We start from the raw sequence: 23,032 nt of genomic DNA on the forward strand, positions 1-23,032 counted from the left end.
AATACCTACAATACATAATATATATTTCTCAATAATAGCCATTATTATTAATGTTACTATTGGTTATTTAATCATATCAATTTTCTTTAGTAGTTGTTATGTTTTTATGATGCTAACTTACTAAAAAAACAAATAATTTTTATATTAGATTAACAAATATATTTGAGAGCCCTTCGAGGCTCCATGAATCCCTTACAAAGAAGAAATTCTATCCCTTGCCTTTGGGTCATTAAACAGATTGAAATGCAAAGAATTAAGTCCCAAGTAATCATTTTATTATTTTGATGTAGCCTCTTTCCTTCCTTATGAAATGGAATACTTTGGTTATCAGAAGCTGCTTTAAGTGTTTTTTTTGTGTGTGTATATGTCATGATTCTAATAAAAATAGCATTCATGGAGGTTTCCTTCAGAGCCATTGGTAAAACACTCCATCGTGGGTCTCTGTCAAGATATCTGAAAACTTTTTCTTGGCTTCTGGCTTTGAACAACGTTTTAGAGTAACAACAAGGCTTCATTGTGCACTGAAATTTCTGTAAGGCAACATTCATTCAAGTGTTGATCTGCATTTCGCCGTCCAAGAATAACAACAGTTATTTATATAATTTTATCCATGTTTCTGTTTTTTCCTATCCATTTCACCCTTTCACCCCACCCCTGCTGAAACACTGTAGCTTGTTTGGGATGGGGGTGGGGTGCTACGCAGAGAATATACACATACAGATATTATTCTTTATTACCTCTGGTTGTGCTGTGAGATAGACAGACTGGACTTTTTTTCTTGTTAACAATATTATTTAAAAGGTTGGAATTTAATAACACTTAATATCACTTCCAAGTCATGGAATAGGTTTCCATAATAAGAATGTGTTTGTTGACCAGAGGGTTAGCTTGATTCAAGTTAGGATGACCACAGAAGGTCAAGGTTTGTGATGAAGTGTACAACCCTAAGTGGTTTGATGAAAAGAAATGCCCAAGTATTTCTGCTAAAATCCAAACTGAAGATCAACAAATAGGTGGATACCAGTATGACTCTCATGGTGCTGGAATTTTCTATGGCCACCTGAGTCAATGAAATTATTGGACCTACTGTCCAGTCATTATTGAGAAAACTTTGTCAATGGTTTGAATAGAGTTATGCAGGATGTGAATGTTCATGTCCTTAAAAATAACATATGCCACCTAAGCTACACAACCAGCTATCTCAGCTGAAATCACACTAGAAGCATTAAACCAAGTTTTATATTAAAGAAAGAATCACAATTTTAAATTAAAATTTGTGATTCTCTTTAAAAGTTTAAAACTAATGTGCTATTTACTTCTAAGTTGATATAAAAATTGTTATAGTCTTGACGCTAAGATCCTTTCTACATTCAATGGCAGATTGGTTAGCAGTGTAATTTTTAATGCGCAGAAGAGCAAGGTGAATCCAGGTCATTGTCATCATTCAAAATCAGCCTTTTAGAGAAATGAAGTAGGCAACTGGATTTGGGTGTAGGTGGCTAAGTAACATGGATGGTACCGTTGTGTATCCAGGTGGTCATCCACACAGTTAGTGGGCAGAGGTACGGGCAGGAAAGACTCTGTCCCTAGCTTGAAGAACTACCAAAATCTAGTCGAGATATCAGGATATTAGACCAAGAGATAAGACTTCAGGTGTAGAGTAAGCCAGGAGCAGAGTCTTCCAGGTGAGTTAGAGAAATACTGTTCTAAGCTGGGTTAACAAAATTGAGACATACGAGAAGGCAGTGACTCAGTGGAGCTGTGTCTCACTTTGGGTTCCTCTAGGAGCAGAGTGTAAGCCACTAGATTCACTGCAAGTAGTTCCTTCAGAGGGTGAAGGGAATACAGGTAGAGGAGTGGGGAAGAGGTGCAAGTGAGGGAAAGTAGTGAATAGTGGGCATGTTATCAAGATAGCTACAGCCACGGGCAACTGAAGCTTACTCCTGCTGGGAAATTCTGGGAGAGCATGTAGAACTTATCTCAGAGTTAGTCTGCCTAGGGGTGAAGGAGCTGGGGTATTTATATTCCAACGTCCTTGACACTTCAAGTCTGCTGTGTAGATGGCTCCAGGAGCCAGGAAAAGTCATGCATATTAGTCAAGTTCTCCAGAGAAAGAGAACCAATAGGCTACCCATATCTATGTAACTGTATCTGTATCTATGCCAACAGAGAAATTTCTTATGAGGGATTGGCTCATGCAATAGTGGAGGCTGAGAAATCTCACAGTCCACTATCTACAAACTGGGGGCCCAGGAAAGCCAGAGTAGTTCCAGTCCAAACCCAAAGGCCTGAGAACCAGGGAAGTCCATGGTGTAAGTCCCAGTCTGAGTCTGAAGACCCAAGGACTGGGGGCCAATAGTGTAAGTCCTGGTCCAAGCCTGAAAGTTTGACAACCAATAGCAGGAGATGATGGATGTCCCATCTCAAACAGAGAGAAGAGATTTGTTCTTTCTCTACCCTTTTGTTCCATTTGGGACCTCAACAGATTGGAAGATGCCCACCCACATCTCTACTCAATCGACTGACTTAAGGGCTATTCTCATCTGGAAACATCCTCACAGACACACCCAGAAACAATGTTTTATCAGCTGTTGAGACATCCCTTGGCCCAATGTGGCTGACAAAACTAACCATCACACCATAGGCAAAGAAAGGAGAGCCTTGATAATTGGAAAGCTCGTATCCTGGTCAGGATTGTCAGGAGGGCTGGGAAGTTGGAGTTCAGCAGGCAGAGAGCCTCAGAGAAAGCAACTAAATGGAGGACAGAAAAGCAGGAGCTGACAACCCACCTGCTGGGACACACTTCCCACCTCTCCCTGTGCTCAGCACCAGCACCACAGGGAGATCAGGGCCGGCAGCAAGGAGAGTCTACATGGGCAGCGGACAGGAGGTGTTGATGCATGTTACTGCAGTTCCCAACTCCTCTAGAATTTTCCACAGGGATGTCAGAAGGTTTAGAAAGTCAAATTCAATTACCAGGATGCAACTGAGATCTGGGTGGAGAGAATGTAATTAAGAGTCAAGAGACCCAGCTGAGAGCCCAGATAACTGCTTTAGCTAGTTTTATACTTGCGGGCATCTTATTCTGCACTTCTGGTTTTATTTTCTATGTAAAATAGGGATTATAGAGTATCAATTTTATTTTCTAGAAGTTTTTTTTTTAACTGTGGATATATGAATGTCCTTTGTAGATTGTGATGCACCATGCAAATGTTCATCTTTATCATTAGTATGCCCTGCTGGCTGAAAATTGTGTCAAATCTATTGTTTATATTCATAAACTGGCTTAAAACGGTAGAGATATTGGAACTTGGCCAAACATTTTTCCTTTACACTGATTTATTTATATATAAAAAAGCCTGAGATGTAAAATAAACTTTAAGTGACCAATTAAGTCCACTATGCTGTCACATTTAGCCCGGAATCCTCCATCAAAACATGGAAAATATTCATGTAATCAACCTGTAGATGGTTGAGGAGTGAACAGCCCATTGATTTGAAATGGTAACTTTTTTTTTTTTCCACTGAATGCTTCATTGTAAAGATCTCTCTCACTTCGGGAAGTTTCTCATTTTATGTATCTCTTGATTTCAGAATGAAAAATTTTGAAACCAATGATTTAGCATTTTCTCCTAAGGAAAATTTTGGAGACAACAGTGGACTTGCTGCGTATGTGGCTAAAGCAATAGACCCGTCTATCAGCTGGGAAGACATCAAATGGCTGAGAAGACTGACATCACTGCCGATTGTTGCAAAAGGCATTTTGAGAGGTTTGTTTATTTCTCTACTTGCGTTCATACTGGTCTTATGGTTCTTTATGGATATGATCATGATAATTTTAAGGGAAAATAATCAGAAAAAAATTAATGTGGAAATAGAGACATCCCAGCTCTCAGTTCTCCCTTTTGAGGTTAGTAAGTACCTCTCTAATCTCAGATAGTATTCTGAAGGAGACTTAGACTCGCATAAAGGAAGAAGTTAACCTTTTCTTAAGTGTTGCGATGCCACCGCGTTATTTGGAGCTGTCACTGAATCACGGAACCTGGCGAGATCTAGGTAGAAGGTCTTGAGTTCCCTGCTTTGGCTGAAAGCTGCCGACAGCTGCTCAGACCAACAAGAAGCCCTAAGGAGGCTGTTGTAACAGCCAGACCTGCTTTAAAAGGCTCTCTGTTTTTCTCCGGTTCCCTCCCTGTACCAATGACTAGGGCTGATTTTTGAGTGTGGTGAATCCCACATCATCTCCCATTAAAGAATGGCCGACTAGAACATAAAAATCTGAAAACATCAAGCTGTGGGTATGAAGGAACTTGACTCCTTCCTCAGTACCCACATGTATTCAGATCCCACAAGGAGGTACCGATGACTATAATAATCGGGAGTATAAATGTGTTCACCCACAAAAATGTTCTCCTGGCTTTGAAAACATTTTAAAAAATACTATTATATAGATGACTGCCAAAAACATATTACTTTAAATGGAAATGTTTAAGTAAGTGGCTCTGGGATGAGAGATTCTATTAACTTATCTCAGGGTTAACAAAGACTTAGAATCAAAGCTTTCTCACAGGTTTTGCCTGAATTGCATGAGTCACATGGGCCCTGTTTCTAAAACTCTAGGCTTGCTTCTGGCTTTATTTAATCTTATGTAGACAAAAATAAGCTAACACAGATAAAAGAATGGGCCTAATAAAGCTTTTAAGTAGTGGTGATATGTTTAAATCAGGATCTTTCTTAATCTGTGCTTTGGAAAAAAAAAACTATTGTTATGTTCTTTCCTGTTGATCATTGTCTTCGTCCAAAATTTCTGTGGTTTACGCTTTATTGAGTATATCCTGAGATTGCAGGCACCTTTAAACAACAGATCCGCTCACCTTACTTGCAGCCATGCTGTCACCTAGGATTGTTAGCGCCACTTTGTTTCGCTCTACACAACTGTAGTACTAAAATATTAACCTGAAGGATCTTCCCCATTTATTCATTCATCCATTTACTTGTTCACTCATTCATTTATTTCATAAACATTTATCATGCTTACTGTGTGCTGAAATAAAATAATTTGAGGTCCTTGGCCAAAAGGAGACCCCGTTTTTGTAGAAGGCAGACATAAAAACAAGAATTTGGGTGCAATAAGATGTTACAGGTGCTGGGGGGAGTGTATAGCGCAGTGGTAGAGTGCGTGCCTAGCATGCATAAGGTCCTGGGTTCAATCCCCAGTACCTCCATTAAAGATAAATAAACAAATAAAAACCTAATTACCTCCCCCTCCAATACAAACAAACAAACACAAAATTAAAAAAAAAAAAGGATGTTAGAGGAGCTGAGGTTGAAATCTATGCCATATGTTTAAAATCGGGTTTGGACAATTAGAGAACTGGGTTAGGGAAGGTTTCACTCCAGAATGAAAGATGGTATTGGAATTTTGCCATGGTATCAGGTCAAGAGACTCTTTTTGAAATTTAAATCATCACAGAATACAGCAAAATCCTCAGTGAAAAAACTGTATGAATGTCTATAATCAGAGAGAGCTCAAAAGCAAGAGGAGAGATGGGGCATTCTGGCATTTGAAAGGAAATAACTTATTTATACATGTACAGTTTACATTGCCTAGTGTGTCTGTAACTATTTATTTCATTTATTTAACAAACAAGAATCATCTCTATGACAACCACCGCATCAAGCTTTGCATATGCTCAGTCAGTCTGGGTGGAGGTGGGGGAAGCGGTGGCAAGGCTGGTTCTGGGAAATCTAGTTCTCATCATTTCATCCAGGAGTCACATGGATAGACTGAAGGTCATCTATCCTCTTTCATTTTCCTTTTACCAGAAAGGCACAGATTGTTTGTAGGAACATAAAGTCATGGGCAACTGGGAAGTTCTCCATGAAATATCCCCCCTTCTCACCATGTTAAGAATTGCATTCTAGATGCAAACTGGACTTCAAGATGTAATCTCTTGCTGTGGTTAAACTCTGCCCTTGGAAAATTCAACACAAACTCCAAACATGTACTTGAGACCGGATTTGGTCTTTGCCAGAACTCACGCTAACAAACAAACGGCTTTATGAGCAGAGGCATAAGTTTTAAAAACATTTTTTTTTATTATTATAAGAAAAATTTTTTAAACTAAGCTTTCTCACTTCTAAAGTGACTTATTGTTTCTCAGAAGCTTCTCCAGTTATTTTGTTGTCTACATTTTTAAAAGACATGCTCAAAGAATATTCACTTAGTATTCCTGGACTGTGTTCAAAACTTCCACCATGTAGTTAAGATGTAGTCACTAAACTCCCGTGAAATAGCACAGAGTCCTGGCTCAAAGGCTCCAAAGGCTTAAGGGTGAACCTTGAGTCCTTACACTTCACCTTGGCATTTCAGATTAAATACAGAAATAGTGTGCTAATAAGACAGCCAACAGTGCTGTTCACGATTAACTCTTGTGTTTTGTCAATCAATTAATGTATTAACTAGCAAATCAACAAATGTTGAACGCCATAACAGCAAACTCTAAGGATTAATGAAAATATCCCAGGTTCATGAACATTTTGCTAGGTCAGACCATCCTGACCCTCTTGTTGAGATAACATTGTTTTTTTCCTCTGGGTTAAAATAAAATGTAAAATATGGACAAACGTTCATAAGCAACTGATAAAAAAGATCGCGTATCTGGTCATGAATGATTACTTTCTTTGCTTCTCTGGATACTCATGATACTATGTTCTGAGCAACCATTCTGTCATTTCCCCTTACGTTGCCAGCACTGCCTGGAATACAGAAAACCACTTGAAATGATAAAAGACAACAAACTATTACTTAAGTAACACTTACTTCAAAATGAAAGGCTCTTAAAAATTGTAATCCTTGCTAGGATGAAAATTTATTGTTATAAACAAAACTCAAATAGATGTACCAAAGCATCCAGCAAATGAATCTACCGACTCTCTCCTTAGTTCATACACCCTGTACCATCTGATGAAAATTAATAATAGTAATAATAGTAATAAGTTAATATTTTTCTGAGTCAGGTACTTTCTAAACACTCATTCAACTCATTTAATCCACTGATCAACCTTATGTGAATTATGATCCCCATGTTGTGGTTTAGGGCACCAATGGACACAGAAGTTAAGTAAGTTGCCACTTACATGGCAAACAGGTAGCAGATATGGGATTCAAATTCAGGTAGTCTGACTACTAAGCCTAAAGTGTTAATCTCTTTTTCATACCGTATGAGATCAGTTGGACAGTATTCAATATCTCAAAACACAGGTTGTAGCTACATGATGGCAGATATCTGCGTATAAATTGGAGGACTGCATACATCTTCAGTCCTGGGGTTCAAAAAATATTACAGATCATATATTTTGATTTTTTTTTTACTTTTGATTTTATGTTTAGGGTCACATACACAACTAGATAACCAGAGCAATTCCAAATACATTTTACATTGTTTCTTAAGGTTAGTAATGGATAGATCTAAACTTTAAAAAAAAATGCTATACTATGTCTCTTTATTAGACTAGGTAAACTTATGCAAATGTTAAAGCTGAGGTGGCCTTTAAGGCCGACACTGGCCAAGTGTGGCTATTCTAGTTAATTAAAATCAAGTAAAATTTAAGTTCCAGTTTCTCACGTACACCACCACACTCCCATGATTCTGCGTCTGCATGCGCTGCTGAATGAACTCACATAGATCTAGAACATTTTTATCATCATAGAATGTTCTATTGGACAGCAGTGTATTAAGGCTGTGTCTTTAGAGAACCATTTTCCAATCATATTTTAAATAATAGTATTGGGCTTCTGGTTCAAAAGGGTGGACTGGGCACATATGTACACTCTTATCAAAACTGAGACGCCACCAAAATTATTAAGTAAAGAAATCCAAAAATATATAACACATATGACAATAAAACAAAGGAGGATGAGGGGCACAGAAGGCAGAGAGACATCGAGAAATTTTTGAAAGAAACAAAATGTAAGGGTGCTTGTTGATGGGAGGAGAATGAAAAGAAAACTGCCCCTGAAGATAGTCTTGGAGGGAACCCTGGAGGCAGGAGCAAGTCATATAACAAGATGCCTGGGGCTCCAGGTGTCTAGTGTGTAAGCGTGACAGAGCTGGAAGATGGACAGTGGAAACTGAAAGCAAGGGGATTAGTTGGAGTTCTGTTTGTGATGCTCATGCTCCTGCCAGCAATCCAGCCCCCTGCCCTCACCTCTTATGCAACAATAAACAACTTGGCCTTGCAGTTTGTTCCTTCTTTATGAGATAAATGGGTGCTGGGACAACCTATGGGTGGATGACATTCACAACATGAAATGACATTGTCCTCATGCTGACAGTTGAGGAGCTCCCCGTCCAGTAGCCCCTTGGTTGACTTTCTTCGTCTTGTCCCCACATGGAGCTCCAAGGATTTCTTCTCCAGGCAAAGACTTGGCAGGAATAAAACAGATTTGCAAAACAGCCCCGGAAGCCTCTACAGTAGCTCCCTACTCTTTCTTCTCTAAATGAAAAACTTAGCATCACAAGGCATTTCAGAAACACCCAACCATAAAAGACCAAAGTAAATACATAAAAAAGCTGATCCCAGGGGAAAGAGATAAAGCAAGAAAAAGAACTTTAAAAATTCCAAATGACAGACTCCGGGAAGTTGAAAATATGCTGAAATAAGAAGAGGCTGCCATGAAAAGAAAATCAGAATATAAAAAAGAGCTCCCAGATATTAAAAACATGATCTCTAGAATTAAAATGCAATTACTGATTAATTGAACAGTACAGTTAAAGTCATTTCCAAAGTGTAAAAAAAAAAAAAGACAACTAGAAAGAAAATATAAAAAAATGAAGGAGAGGCTTAAAGACCTTTTAATATGTCCAATATGCAACCGATAGGGGTTTTGGATAGAAAAATAAAAGAAAGAGGAAGGGAAGAAATTATTAAAGACAGACATTAACTGAATGCCGGAGACATAAATCATTAGACTGAGAAAACCAGTTACAGCTTATTACATCCCTTATGAAACTTCAGGAAAAAAAATGTATATCAGGAGAGAAAACAAACATAAAGCAGGTTACTTACAATGTAATGGGAGTCAAACTGGCATCAAACTTCTTATCAACGACAGTGGGCCTGGAAGGCAATGGAGTCATGTCTTCAAGGTTCTAAGGAAAATGATTTTTCAACCTAATATTATGCCTACTCCAATTATCACTGAAACACATGAGATGGTATTCCAATGCTCTGTAAGTTTACCTCCCCTGGATCCTTTTAAGAGTCACAAAGGAATATAGTATAAACAAATGAGAACACTAACCAATTGAAAGCATACCCTTGACTAGAAATAGATTCGACCTGAAAGAAACAGCACCAATCTAGAGTAAGGCCTTGGGAGCAGGATAGGGGAGGAAGGCAGAGGGCTCTGGCGGATAGCTTCCAGAGGGGAAAAAAGATGATTAAATACATTAGATAGAATAAATACATTCAAACTGGAGAGTTTGAAGTTTGAGGAGACTCTAAAGTCACATGATGAATGGAGAAAAAAAGAAAAGAAGGGCAATTGGAAATCTTGGACAAGAAAGCTGTGCAATAAAACATGTATGGTCCAAATGGGAAGCAACATTAAAATATAAAATATTAATGAACTAATGGAGTTGGGGGAGAAGTTGTCTTTCAGTCCTGAGGCTTGGGCCTTTTCCTTGTAAGAGACTCAGACATTGCCAGTGAGATCTTGTAAGATGCCATGCATGCTTGGATTAAAACAGGTCCCCCAAAACAGTTACATTTTACACTGAAACACTGGATTTTATATTTAGTAAAAAATAAATGTAGAATATCAATCATATGTCTAGTATATAACAAACTGCCTAATACAACACAAGTTTGCAAGTGACTAGATAACCTACAAGATAGCTTGGTGGTAAACTCTGGAAATTCGTGTATCAGATGACCTTTCATGCTGCAGTTGACCTTTGAAGAATGCAGGTTTGAACTGCATGGTGGATGTTCTTCAACTGTAAGCACCAGGGGACTACGCCAGCCGGGTTGGTTGAATCTGTGGGTGCAGAACCACAGATACAGGGGAACCACATGTGGAGGGCTGTAGGTTACAAGTACTTTTGACTGCATGGAGGGTCGGTGCCTCAACACCTGCCTTGTTGTTCAAGGGTCAACAGTGCACCTCAGGGTTTGTCACTGTGTTCCTTAAAGGTGGATTCTTTAATAATAATAGTAACACTAAGATAATAACAACATGATGATGACATGATGTCTTTGTTGGCTGCCATAACAAAATACAGAAGAGTGATAGGATGATTTCAAAACCAGAAATTTATTTTCTCACCCTTCCAGATGCTGGAGGTCTGAGATCAGGGTGCTAGTATGGTCAGTTTCTGGTGAAGGCTCTTCCCCCAAGTTGCAGATGTCCGCCTTGTCACTGTGGGCCCACATGACCTCTTCCTTGTGTGTGCATGGAAAGAAAGAGAGTAACAAGCTGTCTGGTGTCCTCTTAGAAGGGCACTAATACAATCACGAGTTCCCCACCCACATGACCTCATCTACCTCTAATTACTTCTCCAGGAATGCATCTTCAAATACTATCACATTGGGAGTTAAAGCTTCAACACATACATTTTTTTTTTTAAGGACACAAACATTCAGCCTATACCACATGGGTTTAACATTTTCATATACCTGTAATTTTAGAAGAAAAGTATTACTAGCGTCATTTTAAAAAGTGGGAATATTTAAAAACCAGTATTCCATGAAACACAGTTTGGAAAATGGTGGTTTAGATAAAACTTTCAAACTATTAGTTTTACAAATTCTCTTATGACTCCTTGACAATAAAGATTCACAGGACAGTTTCTTAGTCAGGTTTCCCCTTGCTCTTTGATGAATTTATAAATATATATAGTGTTCTGATTCCATCTGCTTAAGCTGCCAAAATCTGACTTCACTGCAACCATGGGCCAACTATTTTTGAGTGTTAAACTTGAGAACCAGTGTTATTTTCATAATTCTATCAGCAAATGGTTTTTATTGGGAGAATGCTGAGCATAATAGTTTAAAATATAAAATATAAAATAAAGTTGGAAATTGATTTAAGAGAACTTTATTCTGTTTTAAAACTATATTTTCAGAAATCAATAGATTCTGAAGCATGATTAGAGATGTAGTATATATTTTAATATTATATTTTTATTTACATCAATGGGCAAAATACATTCAATTATAGACCATTGTCACTTAAAATAATTACTGAAGTTACAACTTTGTATTAAAGAATCTTTTTGAAATAGACTTTTTCATCACCTTTTACCCTAAAAGTGCTTGTGACATGTATGCTTTTATGCTGTCCAAACTGTAGAGGAGTAATTATGTTAAATACTAAATAATATGATCTTGTTAATAATAAAAAATATTTAGCAGGGGTACTTCCTTATGAGGATAAATACATTTCAACTGCATGCCAATTTATTATCTATCGATCACTTTATTTCATCATTAACTTGTTATAAATGTGAACCTTTTCTGACTGAAGAAACCGTCGCTATTATTCTAGATTTAACCCTTGGGTGCATTTCTGCGCTAACTGCAAGCAAGGTATGTATGTGTGAGGTGAGGCTCCCTTTGACTGGGAAGCTTTGGCCTTAAAACCCAAGCCGTGTGTTAAGCTGCCTTTTCCACACGATGGTTGTCTTGTTCTTTCTAGGTGATGACGCCAAAGAGGCAGTTAAACATGGTCTGGATGGGATCTTGGTGTCAAATCATGGGGCTCGACAGCTCGATGGGGTGCCAGCCACTGTGAGTTTTTATTTCTACCCCAGTTTTGACTACCTCAGATCTTAAGTTTAGGGGAAATAATTACCCAAATTAGGTCATTATTCAGTCTAATTATTTATTGGTGAACTTATGAAAGCCTGAATTGAATGAGCTGGCATCTGTGGGCAGGGATTATTCTTGCATTCATAGATACACCAATAGGTATGTTGTAAATTGGAGTATGAAGGAAAAGACTATGCCATGAGTTTCCTGAAGGTGGGCGTTGAGGAGCTACAGAGTGAGAGCAAGGGCGAAGGGAGGTAGACGTCCTACGGCCCGGGGAGGAGAGGTCCGCTGCAAATGAGCTACTTTGTTGGAGCTGTGAACTACCTTGACTGCACAGTGGAATCACCTGGGAAACTTTAAAGAATCCTAATGCCCAGGCTGCACCGTACATCAATCTAGCAGAATCTCGCAGGGGACCCGGAGGAGCCAGAGTTGCCAGTAATTATTACAGCTACTCAGGAAATCCAACATGCATCTATGGTATTTACACACCACACACACTATGCTAGGTAGATCAGGGTCCAGAATCCAGGTATGAAAGTAAACTAAACTGGCTGGAATGATGTGGGATGGAGTTAATGACAAAGGAGAGCAATTAGCCCCCAAAGGGACAAGAGCCAAGGAGCCCAAGCAGGAATAAATTTTAAGATCAAAGACTGGGGGAGCCCAGAAATGGATCAAAAGTCATGCAGGCAGATGCATATCCAGGGGTGGATTTCATGGATCCATGATCTAGAATGGTGGCTGGAGCTGAAGGTGGGGGTGTGATGTTAAAAAACGGCTTCCTTACATGCCATCCACTTGCGGAGATGCGATCAAGATGCTTTTGGATGAGGCAATGGGGTTGCAATTGCCTTTCATCTCTGCTCTGTTCCCATGCGGTTTTAGAAGTGGGTCTAAAAGTGGAATGGGAAGGGTGGGATGTGTTTGGGGACTCCTAAGTAATCCTTTTTGTTTGCAGTATCTGATGGGAGTGGGAAACCTGGGAAATACACCTCCTTAGACCAGTCAGGGAGGAAGTACTTGAATATTATGAGTCATTGGATATGCAATAGGAAAGCCTTTGTTTAGCAGCAATGAGTCTCACAAATTGGACTGAGGCAGGAGGCAGGAGGCAGGAAGACCAGTGAGGTGGCCTGAATCGTTATGGTAGCCAAGGGAACAGAGATGGTCCTCAACTGCTACAGGGCAGAGGGAAGCAATAGCCCCTCCAAACCTTAGTTTTTTCGTCTTTTAAAGTTTAAAAGTCAATTAGATGATTTCTCTGGTGCTTCTAAACTTCAGTATTCCATAATCTAATTTATCATAGGCAAAGCTAGCACCATGTGACAAAATTTAAATGTGTATGTAAAATAATGTGGATGGACATTCTAGACCATCATTTCTGAGCTGGATCATCATATGCATTGCTCTCCTTCTGTCAGAACCATTTCATCATAGTTATAATGGGATGGCTTTAATTGAGATGAGCAGTTGAATGTCTTCAAACAGTTGGAAGTAGAACAGAACAAGTAGGTGAGCCACGTAGCAGTGGGTTCCTGTTTCCTAAAATCAGCAGGTTGGTTTAGCTAAATCCGTAGATGTAGTGTAGGTCTTGAGGCAGATTGAATGACTATAGGGGGATACTGGGTATACATATTTGCACTTAAGAGTTTTTCTTGAAGCACTAAGGGGCTAACAGTAGGAATGAACCAAGTCTTTGGACACAGTCAATAATTAAAATCATAAAACTGGAAATTTTCAGCCCTTTTCAATTTAGCATGACTTAGACCTATCTTTTTAGGTTGTACTGAACACTGCCTGCAGATAAATAGAAGGGAAGAGTGAAGACCTCCTTTGGGCAGAGGGAAGTTGATCACAGCTCAAGACTTTTCCACAGATTTATGCCTCCCCAGTATATGAAGACGTAGATTTAGTGTGCAGGCCAAATTAAGTTTGTTTTCTAAAAATAGAATCTAAATCTACTGAAATCACATCTAGCTAGATTTTTAAGGGGAAAACATCTGAATGGTGCGGTTTATTTCCCTCTGGCTCAGGGGATATGGAAACTTATCTAAAAGGGCTTTTTGAGTTGTGGTCTAGGAGACTGTTTCTAAAAAAACAATGACTCTCCCCTTTGCATGATGTGTGCATGAGAGGAGATGCTTGCTTGAGTTTTGCCTCATACTTTTAGAACAAATCTCAGGCCCATGACGATGAGTGGAGTGTGAAAAGGATTCAGTTTATAGCAAAGGTGTTTTTGGCTTTGAAGTGAATGGCAAAAGGCTGTGGTGTAGAACTTTTCAGTACATACAAAGAAGGACTTGCTCTCCTGCACATTCTGTGACATCGTTAAGTCAGAGCCAAAGAGGCAGTGTGATGTCATGGGAAGAGCATTGAAATGAACCCAGATCTTGGGTTCAAGTCCTTACCTTACCTGTTCTGAGGGGTGAGAGCTGGGTAAGTAAGTTTCTCAGACTTTTCAGCCTAAGCTTCTTCATAATGAATGTTGTGTTGGTTGCAAAAAATAAAGCTGGGCTGTATGATTTCTGCATTTCTATAAATCACAGGATTTCCTTTATGGAGAAATACTTATCACTAGCGGTCCTAAAACAGGAGCTTAACTTTGATTCATCTTAACATATAGTGCCACTGAGACCCATAGCCAGATCTCTGCTACACCAAAGAGTTTAAAAATAAGATCACTGCAAAAGCCGTAATAATGTGGCCAAGATTGATCTTGAGGTAGTTAGAGAATGATATGACAGAATCAAATTGATTTCCAAAATCCACAGTATAAGAACATCTCAAACTGGGGTCTAAAATCAGACTCTCTGGAGTCTTTGAACATTCAGAGCTTTTTCCTCCCCATTATTTTTCAGTTTTGTTCTGATAAGCTTAAAATGTGACATTCTTTTTTAGTGAAAATTCTCAGCTGTAGAATATTTTCATGTAATATATTTTGGGTTGTTAAATCAGTGTTTCTAAAATTGAGCCCTAGGACATGTTCTATGAGATCTAAGAAATTTCATTTTTCCTTCTAAAAGGGATTCATGAAATTCTACCTTTGAGAAACACTTGATGTATCAGTTAGATTTTGCTGTGTAACAAACCACTCTGAAACTTGTCATTCTGAAACTTACTGGCTAAAATCCAATAGCCATTTATTCATTTCACAACTCTGTGAGTTGGTAATTTGAGCTGAGATCTGCTGGGAGGTTTTTCTGGTCCTGGCTAGGGTCATTCATATGCATCTGTGGTCAGCTGTTGGGTCTTCTAGGACAAGCTGGTGTCGGATGACCTCGGCAGGGGTGGCTGGGCATTGCCTCACATCTAGCACATTAGGTGAGCTGGTTCTCACAAGGTGACTGACCTCCTAGAGAGTAAGTGGAAATATGCAAGGCCTCTTGAGCTCTAGGCTTAGAACAGGCACACTGTCACTTCCCATTCTATTAGTGAAAACAAGTCACAGGAGGGATTCAGATTGAAGGGGTGGGAAAACTGGCTCTTTTAGCCCCATTTCTCCCCCATGATGAGAGAAGCAGAAATGTCACATCACAAGGAATTGATGGTCAGGAGAGAGATAGTTGTAGACCTTTTTGCAATTGCAAACAATCAGCCAGATCTATGTGGACCACGCTTGTTAGATCTGGCACCCCACTCCCAGCCGGGGCTGCCTGGGTGGGACAGAGAGTCAGAGGACGGTTTATGGGCAGTGGCCTGGAATCTGTCTCCTTCACGTTAACTCATGCTGTTCTGGCTTTATCTGCTTTTGTTTGTGCTCATCAGTATGGATTTGGAACCTTTAAAGGGATTTATACCTAAAATGTCACAAGTCAAGAGTATAACACTGGTTGCTCTAAGAAGGTAGAAAGGTAAGAGCCCCCTGTGAGTGGGAGTTTCATGGGATACGGAGGACCTGGAAGAGTGTGCCTTGAGCAGGAACAGGAAAGAGGAGACTCTTGGGGAGCCAGAGCCCTGTGGGATTCTCTTTGGATACTTAAGCTGCCTGGCATAGCATCTTGGATTTACCAGGTCATCAATAGGGTGTGTGATAAATCAATGAATGGATGGATGAATGAGCAGTAATATATTGGAATCTTACCATATTTTCCTGTAACCCCGTTGGTGCTAAGCCTACAATTAGTTGTTTGAAGAACCACTAAGGAAAGAAAAGCTGAAATGAATGGTCTCTTAGATGTGCAGCAAGCTTGAAAGGTGGAAACATTACAGTCATAAAATGGTGGATTTGTCTACTATATTTATTTATGTAATCTGCTCTGATCAGAATTATTCTGGGTAACGTATACCCAGCACAACTACAGCTACAGAAAGAGGAGAGGGAGGATAGAAATGCCCAGCTTCAGATAGAACATCCTTGTCCACGGAAGCAGGAAACCCCAGTCTGGGCTTCGTTGTATAACCCAGGATTCACATTTTAAGTACCCTTATTCGTTTACTTTTTAGGCCAGGTTGGGCATTGGAAATATCCTAAACAGACTGGATGTGCATGACTTTGAAAATGTGTATTGAACCCGAGCTAGCTAATATTTTTCTTTGGTTTTGGTTTCAAATGGGGAAATATGCTTAATTATAGCTTGCATCATCACTTGGAAATTGTAGCATTTAGCTGTTGATGTAACTTGCCTGACTGTTAAAGGACGACTATGTATAGGTAAAGGGACGTATGTAAATGGATCCAAAGCATGTTTGGCAAGGCAGAAAAGCCAGAAGGAAAAGGGGAAAATCACGTTACCTGCCAAACGTTTAGGGGCCGTGTGCCAAATGTTGCCTTCACTTCCTCCAACCTTTTACATAAAACTCTCTTTAAGTTTAGCCTCTAAAATTTTAGGGGAGAAGTGAGAAAGCCTTTGAGTGATTTCAGCACAATTATTTCTGGAAAAACTGCACTTGAATGTATGGTAGCTTCTTCTGTTTGCATTTTAAATGGAGATTGGGCTAAATTTTGTATTTAAATATTTGAGGATGCAGATGGTAATTGCTACAGACTTCGACCTACTGGTCACCTTGTGAATTGTTTCCACTTTCAAGTGCAAAGATTTACATCAAAGCAGCCAATTGTATCAGCTATTGGCTGTTAACTGAACTGGCTACAGGCCAACTTTGTTAGCTGTTAGTGCATGATGCTGTAAAACTAGACTCCAAACTCAGTGATTTAAATCAACATTCTTTATTCCCAGGAAGCTGTGTGTCAACTGGGGATCTGCTGATCTGGATTTGGTGCTGGTTAGGTGGCTGTGCTCCAAGTTGCAGGTCCAGCTGGGCTTGGCTGGGAGAGCTGGGCTGGCTGAATATTTATCCTGGGTCTCAGCTAACAGGGAAGCCTTGCCCAGGGGAGACTCGTCTCATGGCAGATGGCACAGATGCAAGAGAAAGTTGTAATGCGGGAGGTCTCTTAAGGCCTCTGCCCAGAAATGGCGCTCAGCCACTTCTGCTCACATGTCATTGGCTGAAGTAGGTTGCAAGGCCAAGGCCACTGTCAAGGAGTGGCAAATGCACACTGTTTCTTTCAGTAGGAAACACTGCAAAGTGGCCTTGGGAAAAGAGTGGGTTCAGAGAGGTATTAAGAGTTGGGACCAATAGTGCAACTTACCAGATCAACCTCGAGGAAGATCTTATATCCTCTAGTGCTGATGTAAACCCATCAACTGCCAGTTAGGATGAGGCCCTTGAAGGTGCATGACATTATGTTCCTTAAAAGCAAGACAAATCTTTTCAGGGGGACTTCTCCAATGTGCAGCTGGATGCAAAGGATTTTGGACAGGAAATCAGAGACTAAGTTTATTATGACTTATGGTGTTTGCATTTTTATACACCACTGCTTTCACCACAATCTGAGGATGAATTTTAACGATTGATTTTTCAATGAGTAAATAATGTTCAGAATAATTATATGAGCAAGATACTTCATTTATATTTATGCGTTTAATAAAGAATAGCTCTGTATCTTTTAAGATCATAACGTGTTTTTAAATTGTGTTTATATATATTTTGTGATCATGATGCTTGAATTTGAATATCAGGAATAGAAAAAAAAACTTGGACTTTGATTGAAAAGTAAGCCACTGAATCCGAATTTTTTGGTTTTTGGTTGCTAGCATTTGCACATCTTTTATTTTAGGAAGGAGTCATTTTACTGTTGATTCTAATCCTACTTCTTTTACTCTAAGCCTGAGTCAGGTGGTTGGTGGCCCAAGGAAGTTGAGGTTTACTTAATGGGAAAATAAGAATATAGTAAGCATATGCAAAATACTAGAAAATTTAAAAATCATACAATCTCCCTTTGGTGCTAGAATCGCTCAGTGAAATAATTTAAAAAAATCAATATTCACGAGTTTTCCCTTAAAGATGAACAGTATACAGTGAGAACTTTTTTGTTTGATAGATAAACTGGGAATTTCATCTATTCACCACAACCCTAATAATTTTCGTTGTTGGTAATGTGCAATAGTGGTCATTCACTGGGTTAGGGTGGAACCCCACCCAAAGTTTGGTTTGGTTATTGAGGCTGATATTAACATTGACGTGTTAACCCATAATGAAAAAGAATCCGAACAAGAATCTCTTTGCTGTATACCTGAATCATTGTAAATCAACTATTCTTTAATAAGGAAAAATCAAATCAAATCAAATCATTCATAATCTTAAAAAATGCATAGAATCTCATGATTGACCTCTTCTCTCCACAGATTGATGCTCTGCCAGAAATTGTGGAGGCTGTGGAAGGGAAGGTGGAAGTCTTCCTGGATGGGGGTGTGCGGAAAGGGACTGATGTTCTGAAAGCTCTGGCCCTGGGAGCCAAGGCTGTGTTTGTGGGGAGACCAATCATCTGGGGCTTGGCGTGCCAGGTAATTGAAGAACAAAGCAGTAAATGTATAAAACAGGATGATCGATAGTAAAATAATTTCATGAAACAAGTCAGACTGACTTACCTGAAAGATCTGTGTCTTTTACTTCCTTAGGGAGAGAAAGGTGTCCAAGACGTCCTTGAGATACTGAAGGAAGAATTCCGGTTGGCCATGGCTCTGAGTGGTAAGACTTGGCATCCTCACTTACAACTTTCTTTTCATCTGGGGGTCTTCACGGAGAGAAGTGAATTTGAGGGGAAAGGGGATGGAATCATTTGGAGTGTAATTCAGTTTAAAGTTGGATCCATACTCACAGCTCTAGCACAGAACGCTCTCTGAATGGAGGAATTCCTCATCGTGTGCTGTCTATAGCTTTTACCTTTGACAGTCTTATCAGGGATATTTTGGTGAGTCTTATTAGTACCTTAAGGGTAGATATGACATCATTACTCCTTCTCATCTCACAATGCATGAACGATAAATCTAACTGGCTAGTCAACATCTCCACCCGAATGTCTTAAGTGGCATCTCAAACTCTAAAACTAAACTACTGACTCTTTCCATTAAACCTGCTCTACCTGCAGACTCAGTTCATGTAAATCCCATTGTTTCAGTTGCTCCGATCAAACATCCTAAGTCACTCTTGACTCCTCGTTTCTCTAGTCCCATCACATCCAAAGAGGTGCTATCTGTAAAGGAGACCTCACTCATCACCTCCACTGCCACCATCCTGGCTGGAGCCTTCATCATCTTTCTTCATCTTGGATATTATGATAATCTCCCTTTCCTTAGATATTTCGAGTCAGCCTGTCTGTCGTTGCTCACAGCCCTGTCCCAGTCTATTCTGATCCCAGGGTCACAACGATCCTTTTATTTATTTATTTTTAATTGAAGTATAGTTGATTTACAATGTTGTGTTAGTTTCTGGTGTACATCAAAACAATTCAGTTTTGCATATATATGTATATTCTTTTTCATATCCTTTTCCGTTATAGGTTATTATAAGATATTGAATATAGTTCTCTGTGCTATGCAGTAGGACCTTGTTGTCCATCTGTTCTATAAAGAGTAGCTTTTATATGTTAATCCTAAACTCCTAATTTGTCCCTCCCTGCTCCTTCCCCTTTGGTAACCAGAAGTTTGTTTTCTACATCTGTGAGTCTCTCTCTGGTTTGTAAATAGCTAATTTGTATCATATTTTAGATTCCACATATAAGTGATATCATATGATATTTGTCTTTCTCTGACTTATTTCACTTAGTATGATAATCTCTAGGTCCATCCATATTGTTGCAAATGGCATTATTTTACTCTTTTTATGGCTGAGTAGTATTCCACTGTATATAAAAACTACATCTTCTTTATCTATTTATCTATTGATGAACATTTAGGTTACTCCCATGTCTTGGCTACTGTAAATAGTGCTGCTATGAACATTGGGGTGTGTGTTTTTTTTGAACTAGAGTTTTCTCCAGATATATGCCCAGGAGTGGGATTGCTGGATCATATGATAACTCTATTTTTAGTCTTTTCAGGAACCTGTATACTGTTCTCCACAGTGGCTGCACAGATTTACATTCCCTCCAACAGTGTAGGGGGGTTCCTTCTTCACCATACCCTCTCCAGCACTTATTGTTTGTGGATTTTTAATGATGGCCAGAATGATCCTTTTAAGTATTAACTCAGATCATATCAGCACTCTTCTGATCAGAACCCTCCAATGGCTCTTGATTTATTTGGAGTAAATACCAGAACCCTTCTGATGGTCTATGAGGGCCTATGTGCTTTGACCTCTGTCACTGCTCTGACTTTGGCTCCTACCACTGTCACCCTTGCTTATTCTGCCCAAGCCACATTGGTCTCCTTGCTGATCCTTGACCACATCAGATACGTTTCAGCCTTAGGGCTTTGGCCTTGGCTGTTCCTTCTGCCTGGATGCTCTTTCCCCAGATATCTACCTGGCTAACTCCCTCGTGTCCTTCAAGTCACGCCTACTTCCTATTTCCTCACAGGGTCCCATCCTGACCACCATATTGACAATGGCAGTCTTTCCTGCACCCATTCAACTTCCAGTTTTTTCTTCCCTGCCATTATTTCATTATTTTTCTGTAGTACCTAACATCCTCTATAGATCATCTATTATATAATTTATTTTTTAAATTACATGCATTAGGTGTTATCTATTTCCTCTCTAAAATGTAAGAATTATCAAGATCCCAAACGTAAGGCAGGGATCTTGGTCTGTTGCCCTCACTGCGTATCCCCAGTGCCTAGAGCAGCACAAACAGTAAATATTTGCTGCTGGAATGAACAAGTAAATAATCATCATTATCACTAGTGACTATTTTGAATTTGACTCAGAATGGACCTCCAGATGCAAAGGGTCATCTTGAGTCAATTATCAGCTCCCCACTTTTGAAGGTAGGAGAGCTTCCTTTTCTGTGATCCGTGTCACCCAGATTGTCCTCATAGGTAGGGTTCTGGAGATCACTGGTCTGCTCTCTCCTGGGCTGAAGCTGTGTGGGTGCAGTATCAGTGAGGAGAATGCCATTCTGTGAATCCTCACTCTACATTTTAATTTGCTACAGACATATCCTCAAAGAGAGTTTTCAGCCACTGCCTCTCTATTAAATGTGGCAGAAAGAATATACTCTTTGTGTTAATAAAAATATGTGCCAGTCATTTTGTGTTAAGGACTGTTTAGGTAATAAAAATGGTCTCATGCCACATAAGATTTGGCAAGCCTACCTTGAATCATAAAGCTTACATTTGTCAAGTTTTACATTCCTGGGGAAAACGATTACCTGCCTGATTATTATTGCATTCATTTCGTATTAAATGTATGCGTTATTTTTTTCAGGGTGCCAGAATGTGAAAGTCATCGACAAGACATTGGTGAGGAAAAATCCTTTGGCCGTTTCCAAGATCTGACAGTGCACAATATTTTCCCATCTGTATTATTATTATTATTATTTTTTCGGCATGTATTACTTGACAAAGAGACACTGTGCAGAGAGTGACCACAATCTGTAATTCTCCACTTCGATACAAAGGGTGTCCTTCTTCTCCAACAAAACAGCAATCCCTTGCTATTTTAAGTTCATTGCTTTTGACTTTTCAATGGGTGCCCTAGGAACCTTTTAGAGAGAAATGGACTTGCATCCTGGAAATATATTAACTGTTAAAAAGGAAAACATTGAAAATGTGTTTAGATAGCGTCATCCCCTGGCAGGCTAACGTGCTGCAAAACAAAAGGTATCCCAGGGTAAGACTGGAGCTAGCTCATGTGGAGTACACAGATAATGATCTCACTGTTTATTAACCCTCATTGTGTTGGGATTTCCTTAAAACCATGTTCTTAAATTGTCAGCGCAGGTTCAAAAGGCTGAGAGTGCCTTGGAGAGATAGCAGGTTTGGATTCCTTACACTGAGGAGATGGTGCTTGATAACATTGGGATACATTGGTGATAATTTGTGATTTTCTAAGTACTTTTTGACACCCTGAGCTATGCTCCTTCTTTGAATGTAGATTTCCATTCACATCTTTAGTATCTTTAGTATATCTGAGTATTTTATGATGGAGATGGCTTCTTAGTCAGAGAGAAATAAAGTGATTTTTGAAAAGATTCTATCTGGTCCATTTGTAATAAAATGGAATTCAACTATTTTGATCCCTGAGCCCGAATGTCTTCCCTGTTCGCCTTATGTACACCTGTTAATTTTCTTATACCTCGTAGATCCTCTTCGTTATCCCTTTGCTTCTTTCTCACTCACAGTCATGGCCAGTGACGTGATGTGCGAGGCCCCCTGCCAAATGAAATGATGGCCCCTTATTCAAATAGCAGGAAAAAGACCTTTCCCTTTCTTTCAAGGTTTTTCTCTTAACCTGCCATGGTATCTTTTATTTGCTATTGAATGTCATGTTTCCTGGGGCATGGGGGTACTCATGGGGCAAGTACAGACCCTCACAGGGGTCTGAACATCACCCTGTGATCTGTCCTGACTCAGAGTGGAGGGTGGGGGTGGACAGAGCCACTGTCACTGGTGAGGTAGGTGGGCCATTAGCCAAGGTCTTGTCTAGGGGAGGTGGGGAGGTGGTGGGAGATGAGACATTGTGGCTCCAGGCCCCCCAGCACATGTTCCATGGTCCTGTCATCCTTTACGTATAAAATACAAACTCAAAAGTATTAAGAATTCAAGCCAGCAACAGAACATTAAACTCAAGCACAAAGCCCCCTTTGGGGTGTAGAATCCTGTGTGACTGCACTGCCTGCCTGTCCATGAAGCTCTGGTCAGATGACTTTCATTTATTCCCAAATCAGGTGTTTGACAGCTGGGAGGGAAACTTAGCAGCCAAAGTAATTTTG

General features: G+C 39.6%; 1 protein-coding gene and 1 long non-coding RNA gene across 6 annotated transcripts in view; one reads left to right on the top strand and one right to left on the bottom strand.

The window, feature by feature from the left end:
* HAO1 (hydroxyacid oxidase 1) overlaps positions 1–23,032 on the top strand; it is a 58,845-nt gene that overhangs the window by 23,925 nt on the left and 11,888 nt on the right. For 4 of the 5 annotated variants that reach the window (XR_012061427.1, XR_012061428.1, XR_012061429.1 and 1 more), the window contains exons 3-7: positions 3,595–3,770; positions 11,702–11,793; positions 18,507–18,665; positions 18,780–18,849; positions 21,526–21,560. Coding sequence is in view for 2 of the 5 variants with exons in the window: in XM_072943559.1 (XP_072799660.1) it covers positions 3,595–3,770; positions 11,702–11,793; positions 18,507–18,665; positions 18,780–18,849; positions 21,526–21,560 (532 nt within the window). In the remaining 3 variants the exon portion in view is untranslated. Of the gene's footprint in view, positions 1–3,594; positions 3,771–11,701; positions 11,794–18,506; positions 18,666–18,779; positions 18,850–21,525; positions 22,293–23,032 lie in introns of those variants that run through there. The other variant, XM_006207374.3, reaches the window with a different exon arrangement.
* LOC140687249 (uncharacterized) lies at positions 8,237–12,785 on the bottom strand. The gene is made up of 4 exons (XR_012061430.1): positions 12,608–12,785; positions 10,331–10,446; positions 9,070–9,120; positions 8,237–8,425 (listed from the first exon to the last, which is right to left on the bottom strand). It is a non-coding gene; the product is annotated as an uncharacterized lncRNA (long non-coding RNA).

The sequence above is a fragment of the Vicugna pacos genome, chromosome 19 (genome assembly GCF_048564905.1).
Source record: "Vicugna pacos chromosome 19, VicPac4, whole genome shotgun sequence".
Classification (NCBI taxonomy): domain Eukaryota; kingdom Metazoa; phylum Chordata; class Mammalia; order Artiodactyla; family Camelidae; genus Vicugna; species Vicugna pacos.